General features: G+C 44.7%; 1 protein-coding gene across 1 annotated transcript; it reads right to left on the bottom strand.

The window, feature by feature from the left end:
- Positions 1–973: 973 nt before the first annotated feature.
- Positions 974–2,107, bottom strand: LOC103212217 (C2 calcium-dependent domain-containing protein 4A-like). Its single transcript, XM_007958224.1, has one exon. It carries the CDS (start codon positions 2,105–2,107, stop codon positions 974–976), a length of 1,134 nt encoding a protein of 377 aa, XP_007956415.1.
- Positions 2,108–9,812: the final 7,705 nt, after the last annotated feature.

Genomic DNA, 9,812 nt, shown 5'->3' with positions numbered 1-9,812 from the left:
TAATATGTATATATATATGGAGCAGCTGGTGGGTTTGAACCACTGACTTTCTAGTTAGCAGCCACAAGTCTTATCCACTAGGCCACCAGAGCTTGCTCTCTCTCTCTCTCTCTCTCTGTATGTATGTATGTATACACACATACATATGTATGTATATATATATATATACACACACACACATATAACTCCGGTGGTGCAGTGCCTAAAGCATTTCACTGCTAACCAGAATATACATTATATATCTATACAGGGATATATATATATATAGTGTGTGTGTGTGTGTGTGTGTGTGTGTAGATAAGGATTTAAGACATTCAATACATGTAAACATAAGTAAAGCCGTATGTATGTCTTAGCATTGGGCATGACTCTGAATAACTTTTGCTTTTTAAAAAAAAAAAAAAAAAAAACCTATAAACTCTTTGGGAGCGCTGGTGGCGTAGTGCCTAAGGCATTTAACTGCTAACCAGAAGGCTGGCGGTTCAAACCCACCAGCCACTGCTGCGAAGGAAGATTGAGCAATCTACTTCTATGGTGATACTGCCTCAGAAACTCAAGGAGGGGTCGCTATGAGTAGGATCCGACTAGACGGCAGTGGATTTGGTTTGGTTTTTGGTGATAAACTCTTCAGCACTGATATAAAGCAGGACAGGAGGAAAAGACATCTTAGATGAAGGGTACTTTCTTCCTCTCCTTTCCATCCCCAAGCCAACTTTTGTTCTCCTTTCAATATAAAAATGGTCTGGAAAAGGGATTGGGTATTTTGATTAGGGGAAGGATTCATTATTTGTATCTTCCCTACCATTAAATGATGGCAAAGGCAGGCACCTAAGAACTAAAACGTCAATAAAACAAGATTGTGAATAGAAAAAGGAATAAATAACTTTTATTTTGTACCAAATGGCTGTCAAAGTCCAAGAGTTCCCAGCGGGCAGACAGCATCCTGAAGGGATCGCCCGGGGCATCAGAGCCCTCATAGAAGCAGTAGGGAGCCCAACAACAGCTCACCCTGGCCCAGCAGGCGGCCTCGCTCCAGCCCGCGTCCCTTGTTCTCGACCTTGACGCGCACCGCCAAACGGCGCACCTCGTCCTCCGTAAGCCCGTCGAAGCAGAAGTCCTGATCCAACACCGGGTTGCAGCTCCTCCGGACCACTGCGCTGCGCTGCTTGCGCGTCTTGCCCGGCGGCCGCAGGACGAAGCTGATGCGGCAGCGGACTGCGCGGGGCTCGGAGGCACCCCCGGCCAGGCCCTCGGTGCGTAGCAGCCGGATGCGGAGGTGCCGGCTGCCCGGGCAGTACTCTGCGGCCAGACGCAAGGCGCCGGCGGCGCGGCCTAGAGTCATGGTGCCCTCGGCCTCCAGGCACTCGGGCCGCAGGTCCGAGGGCGGAGGTGTTGAGGATGTGGATGGGTCACAGGGCCGGGACACAGAGCGGACGCCGGGATCCTCGTCCTCCTCACCGCTGGAGACCGAGCGAGCGCGGGCCAGGCCGCGACTCCTTCGAGCCCGCAGCGCGCGGCTCAGAAGCCCGTCGGGCGCGCGCAGGAGGAAATGGCCCCGGGACCGCGGGACAACCGTGTCCCAGAGCGGGCGGGGAACGGTGGGGGTGGCGGCCGGGGCTCCATTCGGGGCTCGCGGGAGGCCCTGGGGCGCGAGGGGGCCATGTCCTCCGCCACCGCTGCTGTAGGTGTGCGCCCGGAGGCGGAACGCGGGCCCGGCAGCGGGCGGCAGCAGGAGCGCGGCGGCGCCCGGGTCCCCGAGAAAGAGCGACTCCTTGCGGCGGGTGTGAGGGCTCTCGAGCAGCGCGCAGAAGCCATAGACAGTGCGCGCGCGGGGCAGGTGCGGTAGCGAGAGCGCGGCCTGCGAACGCGGATCCCAATCCGTGAGTCCTGCGGCCTCGTTCACTCCTCTATACCACAGATCCCGCTCCGCAGCGCACCGCCGAGGCAGGGAAGCGACCTGGGAAGGCGACTCCGGTGAGCAGGGCGCGGGCAGCCGCGGCGGGATGCAGAATTCCGGGATGCGGCTCGGGGTGAGCACGTTGCTGAAGACCGGCTTTGCAGCGGCGCTGCCCACAGCCGAGAAGCGAAATTTCTCCAGGAGTCCCATCCTCCGACGCTGGGACTGGGAATGTCTGGCAGAAAGGGTCCTGCAGGGGGAGAGAGGCTACTGAGTTCTGAGCGCCGGGGCTGCTGGACCCCTGGGTCCTCAGCGGACCCTTCTGCTCACCCTCTGACTACAGAAGTCAGAACTTCTGAGCCGGGAACTCCCGGCGAGACCGATCCAAGCGCTCGCTCACCCACAAATCCGCTCTGCCTCCCATTCATTGATACTTAAAATAAATAAATAAATAAACGAATAAATCGTAATCAGACCTTATCCTCCTCTTCAGGTCACTTTAGGACTCAAGTCTTTTGGGCTTTCAGTTTACTTTGCCACTAGATCTCAGCCAGGACACCAGTTTCAGCACTGTGCCCGGGACAGTGACGCTCCTCTCTTATACTCTTAGCCTGAGCTCCACCCTGCTGGCCAGAAGCCCAACACCTGGTGCACTGGGCAGCCTGCCTTCCTGGCCACCCCCTCCCCACGAAGGCAGGGGCCCCGCATCTGGTGCTCAAGTTTGAGCGAAGCTGTCGCTGAGCAACCACCCTCTGGTCTACCCTGGGATCTGTTTCCACTCTCCGTGCAAGGACCCCAGTACGCAGACCTGGGGAAGGGTGCAGGTGGAACAAGGACGCTCCATCACCTTGCCAAAGAAGAATTGGCAACTACATATGTTTGCTGCTTCTCAAAGAAAATGAAGGAGGATCCCGCTGCCATCGAGTCAGGTCTGATTCATAGCGACCCCTCCTTGGGTTTCCCAGGCGATATCGCTATAGAAGTAGATTGCCCAACTTTCCTTCCGGAGAGTGTCTGGTGGGTTTGAACCAGCAGCCTTCTGGTTAGCGGTCAGATGCTTTTAGGCACTATGCCACTAGGAACCAGGAAATTCCTTTGAATTTCCTAGAACCTAAATTCTATCACCCTGCCTGTGGTCCACATACCCTGGGGGCTTCTCTTTTCCTGCTCCCGCGCACCTGCAGTAAACCACCACGTGTCTTCCCTGGCTGTGCGTATCCACTCATTTGCTGCCTCATTTATCTGTCTCCCTCTACTGGACGGTGGCCTCCTTTGAGAACATAGGGCCTGGCTCAGTCGATGCCCTAAGTACCATTGGTAAAGCAGGTGAATGAATATAGCAAAGCTTTCTGTACGACTGCAGGCTCTGCCTGTCATCCTGATTGTCACAAAAGATGAAGCTTATTACCCTAAAAATAACACTTGATATTTGCACTGTTATGCCTTTTGCTCCTACATGGAGCTATAGAGTTAGTTAGGTATCCAGAAGCTCTTGATTGCCTCTTTCTACTTTTCAACCTTCATTTTCTAAAATGAGTAAAATGGAAGCCCAGAGGACTTGAGGAAATTCCACAAAGGTTAATAGCAGAGCCTGGAACTAGCAATTTCCTGTTTATTTGGCTTTGCATGTAATGCTTCCTTTTATCTGAAATTCCCTTTCTCTGCCTTTTTCTCTCTGTAGGAACTCTTGTTTACTTTCCATGATCAGCCCAGACATAATCCTCTTCAGGAACTTTTACCTAACTCCACTACTTATTCCCTCCATACTCTTTTGTACCACCATTGTTGTATTTAACACTGCTTTGGAGAATTGTTGTTTATAGGTTTTTTTTTTTTTTTTCCTCCTACTACTCAGTCCTTGAGAACTGAGGCTGCTGCTACTCAGCCAGAGTGGGGTTCTTGGGGTCTGTTATGAATACAGAGTCACTGGGTGGTACAAATGGGTAAGCACTCAGCTACTAACTGTAAGTCTGGCAGTTCAAATCCACCCAGAGGTACTTCAGAAGATAGTACTGACAATCTACTTCTGAAAGATCACAGTCATTTAAAATCTTATGACATACAGTTCTTCTCTGAAACACATGGATCACCATGAGCCAGAATCAACTCTGCAGTTGGTTGTTTTTTTTTTCTTTCATTTTTATGAATATACAAAACTAAATAAATAAAATAAGAAGAATCCTAAAGTCATGATTCTGAGTTTGTTTCCATCCCAGGTGTCCTACCCAAGGGATAAGTCTGGCTGTCTTTTTCATCTCTTATCCAATTCCATCACCTGGTGATACAAGGCCAGGCAAATAGTAAGTACTCAGCAAATATTTGTTGAATTATATTGTGTCAAACTGGTCTACAATCCAGGTCTTATGACTGTCAGGAGCTTTCAACCACATACCTCTCTAACTACATTAATCTATTTCTTTCTCTCAACAAACCAATGCATTGTTTCTGTTTTCTGGATGAGAAACTGAGGCTCAGATTCAGGGACTTTCTAAGGTTATTCAAACTATCATTCATGAAAGACATTGCCCATATCCTAAGTTCTAGGGGTTTTTTTTTTTTTGTTGTTGTTGCTTATTTCTTCTAATTTATTTTGTCCTTCCTACATCCATCCACTCAGTTCAGTATAATTCACTGAGTTATTGTGTATCAGGTACTGTGTGACTTGTATAGCACTTTACACCCAGAAAGTTAATTTTTAAAGCAACTCAGTCTACTGTGGAATATTTTCTACCATCTTTGCTCTGGAATAGGTCTCATTATTTCTAAATCTTTGAAGGTAAGGAGAGTGTATGTTCCCTGGGCTAATGATGAATGATTTTTTTTTGGGGGGGGGTTCTTAATTGATAACTGTTTTCCTCCAGTATGTGCTTTCTTGATGGGGCAAGTATGACTCAATACACAGCCACTGGGGCCAAAGAACAGTAGCCATTCCTGCAGAAGCCAAACCTTCAGACAGAAGTGTCCATGGAAAGTCTGTTTCTGGATCATTTCCCTGTGATTCATTTGGCTAATCTGCAGATTCCTGGATGAATGGTCTTCTCTAAAGCAGAGGACACCTGCATTATGTCCTGGAGCTGACGCCAGATCACTTTGAAGTAGACAGACCTCACTGCAAATGATCTTTGCTCTCTCCAGGGCCTTGTGAGAGATGGACACAAATTTCATCTGTGGGTGAATGTTGGTGAAAGCAAAACATGGGATTTGAATCATTACACTACCAGCACTTCCATGTTCATAGAACAACACAAGCATGGTGATAAACACTCTATCTAGAGAGCTTTCCAAAACCATTAGTTTCCCATGAATCAATATTCCACAGAAGAGAAAGTAAGATATAGGGAAATTAAATTATTTACACAGTACCGATTCCAGCCATTCATTCATTTAAACCCATAGCTGCAGGTTGTATCCACAGTTAAGAGGTCTGCTTTCCTTCCTGATTCTTAAATCACTTTGGGAGAATGTGAAAAACAGCATTTCGGTGGAAACGCTGATTGCTCTAGGTGTTTCCTTATTTTGAGCCTCGTGACCACATAAGGTCCACTACCATCCGGTGTTTACAGCTTTGAAAATTGTTATTTCAAAGAAACTCTTCCATTAATAATACTGACATTTACTGAACACTCACTATGTACTGGAAGTCGTTAAATGCTTCATCTTTATCTTTGTACTTTATCTTATTTAATCCTTAAACCATCCTATAAAGAAGGTAAAAATATTAACCCTCATTTAGAGATTCAGGAACTGAGACTCATAGAGGATAAACTATTTCTCTGAAGTCTCTTACCTGGTAAAGCAGAGCTGGAGTTCAAAATTGGGTCCATTTGGCTTATCATCCTGTGTCCTTATAACCACTTCCCTCTCTCCCTGAGAGCCATTTCCCCTGAACTCATTTCCCCTCTCTGTGGCTAGGTAAAAGACCTTCGGTTGAAACTTACACTACCCATTTTATTGTTCTTGTTATTATTAGTTGCCACCAAGTTGATTCTGACTCATAGCAGCCCCATGTGTGCAGAGTAGAACTACTCCATAGGGTTTTTAAGACAGTGACATTCAGGAGGCAGATTGCCAGGTCTATCCTCTGAGGCATCTCTGGGTGGGTTCGGATTCCCAATCTTTCGGCTAGTAGTGGAGTGAAAATAGATTAAAACATGAAATTGTCATAAGCAGAAAATCACTACTTGTGCATAGTAGCATTGTACCATTTGTAAACAGATTCCTTGCTCCCATTGGAAGTGTGTTCATCCTCTTTAATTATACCATACCTTGTTCCAAAAAAAAAACCATCTGAAGTGATTTACATAACAAAGACCATAGAATTTATCATCCACTACAACCTGACAAAGTGAAGACAAAAATGGTGCAGTGGATTTTGAAGTTTCTCAAACTTGGGTTCACAATCCTGGCTCTGCCATTTTCTATGTAAGTGACCTTGACCAAGTTAGAATAACTTTCTGAGCTGCAATTGTATCTACTAAATAAAAGTAATGGTACCTATCTACTTCTTCCATTTTATGAGAATTAGAAATAGAATAAGGAGATTTGGTGGTACTATAGTTAAAACATTGGGCTGCTAACCAAAAGGTAGGTGGTTTGAATCCACGAGCCACTCTGTAGAAGAAAGATGAGGCAGTTTGCTACCAAAAAGATTTACAGCCTTGGAAACTCTATATGGGTCAGTTCTCCTCTGTTCTATAGGGTCTCTATGAGTTGGAATCAACTCGCTGGCAGTGGATTTTAGTAGGTTTAGAGATGGAATATAGAAAGCAAAAGGCACATACATTATAGGGCTAAGTAAATTTTGGTTATATTCCTAAATTAATTTCTTTGGATTGTTTCCTATGCTAAACTTTCAAAACTATTCCATTTTCTCAAGTAGATTAAATTTATATTTATATTTGGAAGTATCACTTTTGAAAAATCACTTACAAAAAATATAAGAAACAACTTAAAAAAAAAAAAAAAAAAGAGTTCCCTGTCCACATTAGAAGAGTATCAATTGCTTCTGTTTTTTTCTTTTTTTTTTTCCCTGAGTACCTGGATTCTTCCTATCTTTTGTTTATCTTTCCAGAAAACTGACTAGTCTAATTGGTGGTCACCTTCTAAGTCTTCAGCTCATTAGCTTTTCTCCTTTGATGTTGAGGAATGCTCTCCTTTCTGTTGGTGACTTGTCCGCAATGCTCCTAAGCATTTGCACAAACATTCACCTTACTTAATCCTCACAACAATCATATCAATCTTATGCTCATTTTACAGATGAGGAAATTGAGACTCAGAAGAACTAATGTTTTGTTCAAGATCACACAACTAGTTCTGGGTTAAGCAATTACTCAACACCTGGTCTTGACTTAAAATCTTATTGGTCTTTTCCCAAAGCAATGCTTGCAGATGTTTATCACCCAGGGTATTTAGGCTGGGTTCTCTAAAGAAGCAAAACCAGTAAAAGCTTAGAGAGAGAAGGAGAGAGAGAGAGAAATTTATCTTAGGAAAATGGCTCACTGATAGAACACTGATAGAAGCTGGCAAGTCCCAAGTTCTTGGATCAAACATCAATCTGGAGGCTTTTCCTGAGACACACAGCTACAAGGGCTAATAAGCTCAAGGTTGGCAGGTTGTTGACTTCAATGAATGACGAATCCAAGATCACCAGGCCAAATGGTGGATTGTTCGCTCACGGACAGTTGTAGGCAGCACAACAAAATCCTGATCCGTAGAAGAGTGCCTCTTTTCCCAGAGTGCCCATAAATACATGGGAAGCAGGCCACACCCCTAGGGAAATTCTCTTTCAGCCAATTGCCTCCTCAAAATATATACATCCAATCTCATCATGGGAATAACCCATATCACAACTGCTTAAACCACTCAGAATGGTGATCTGGCCAAGTTGACACACAGCTCCAACTATCACACAGGGCATAGATAAAATATACAGCAAAGTTTATTTCTTAGCTAGAGCAGCTCATAAGCAAATTGCCTTAAGAAACCAGATGTGGCTTACCGAGTTTTAGGCAAATGTACTTGTACCACTGATTTCTGGCTCTTTTCCTCTGCTTTTGCCCATTCTAAAATGCTGTTCCCAGAGGGTTTTTTTTTTCCATCCCAGTTGCCTGTCCTCACTTTATCTGTCTTCTTTGGGTATTCCATTCTTATGGTTTCTATTTGCCTTCTCAGTGCCTCTTTTCATCATTTGCAATAATTGAGACGAGAATATCTAACAGGATTGTTGTGAGAATTAAATAAGTAAAAACACAAATTATTTAGAATGTTGGTCTGGGACATAGAAAGTGCTAAGTAAATGGAAGCTACTGTTAATGTTCTAGAAAAACATTTTAAACAGTGACATATGTGGCCAGATAGATTGTTTCTTTTCACTGACTGGGGTGACTTAGCAAAAGAAAAGTTTAATTTCTCCTCATCTTTACTGAAGAGCAATCAGACATATGCTTTGAGTCATATTTTTCCTGCTACCAGGTGAAAGTTAATGTTTGTGTGTTTCAAGCCAGGTGAGGATGTGCCAGCTCAAAGAAACTTCCTTCTTCCCCACCACCTTTAGTTGGATAACAACCATCCAACTGAAAGATGGATCCTGGATCTGCTATGGTAGCTAATAGTGACTAACACTGTCGCTATACTCACACTCAGCATCCCTAAGGCAGAGGCATCTTAAAGCAGCATGGCCCTGTGGAAACTGGGTATCATGCAGTACACATTGAGAGCAGCAGTTAAGTCACTGTAGTCAGCCTGGCCCAGGGTGAGCGGAGGGTACTGCCTGATTGGAGGAGACTGAGTGCAATTGAGGATTTGAGGAGACAGGGGCATTCTCAAAGCAACCGGATGGACTAAAGACCAAAGCTTTCTACTTTTCCCCAGCCCTTTCCTCAGAGTTCAGACCTGGTGTCTTGGTGGTTGTTAGTTGCTGTTGAGTTGATTCCGACTCATGGCAGCCCGTGTGTGCAGAGGAGAACTGCTCTAGAGTTTTCAAGACAGTGATCTTTTGGAAGCAGATTGCTGGGCTTGTCTTCTCAGGTGCCTTTGGGTGGATCTGAACCACCAGCCTTTTAACTAATAGTTGAGTGCTTAACCATCTGTGCCACCCAGGGCCTCCACAAGATCTTAGCAGTAAAATATCCTCCAGTGACTAATGCAGAACATTTCTTGCTGATCTTTAAAAGGGAAGGCTACAAATATGACATTTTTGTATGCCAAATACTATAAAGAAGTCCTTGTCTGTTAAATATAGGACTGAAATTTATTTGTTTTCTTTGAAAGATCTTTAATACAAATAAATGCTTTGTCATGTCATATGTTATCAAACGTACACTTTGTGATAGTGCTCAAGTATCAATCTGAACTATACACATTGTGAGAAGGCAGATATCTCAAGAAAGTTTTAATGGAACATTTACACATTTTGATGCCAAGCACATGATGGATCTATTTCTTCCTAAGTTGTTGTTATTGTTATGTCCTGTCGAGTCGAACCCAACTCATAGCAACCCCTCCTCGGGTTTCCGAGGCGGTGTCACTATGAAAGTAAATTGCCCAACCTTCCTTCCAAAGTAGAAACCCTCAATTTCAAAAATGTCCGTACATGACAGAGTCCTCCTATCCCATACTTGAACACAAAGACATAACAGCCTCCTCCATCAAGTGACAACCAAACATCACATCATGGAGTCCTGTTCTCAGTGTGTCTTTTATTTTATTTTATTTTAAGTTTTATTTTGATTTGGGTGAAAATTTACAGAGTAAATTCACTTTTCATACAGCAGTTCACATATACTTTGTCTCATGTCATTGACCAAAAATTACAATACAACAGCTCCCCTCCCACTTCTTCTTCCCCCTCTTCCGTGTCCATCCCTCCATACTCTTCTGTGCCCTGAGCTGTCTCCCTGTGCATAAGCAGCCCTTC

Source organism: Orycteropus afer, unplaced genomic scaffold (genome assembly GCF_000298275.1).
Source record: "Orycteropus afer afer isolate SDZICR_OR568_19922 unplaced genomic scaffold, OryAfe1.0 scaffold00015, whole genome shotgun sequence".
NCBI lineage: Eukaryota > Metazoa > Chordata > Mammalia > Tubulidentata > Orycteropodidae > Orycteropus > Orycteropus afer.
This window is presented reverse-complemented; position numbering and strand designations above follow the sequence as displayed.

Coding starts and splice junctions, on each gene's coding strand:
- LOC103212217 (XM_007958224.1), bottom strand. CDS start 2,107: ATGGGACTCCTGGAGAAATTTCGCTTCTCGGCTGTGGGCAGCGCCGCT.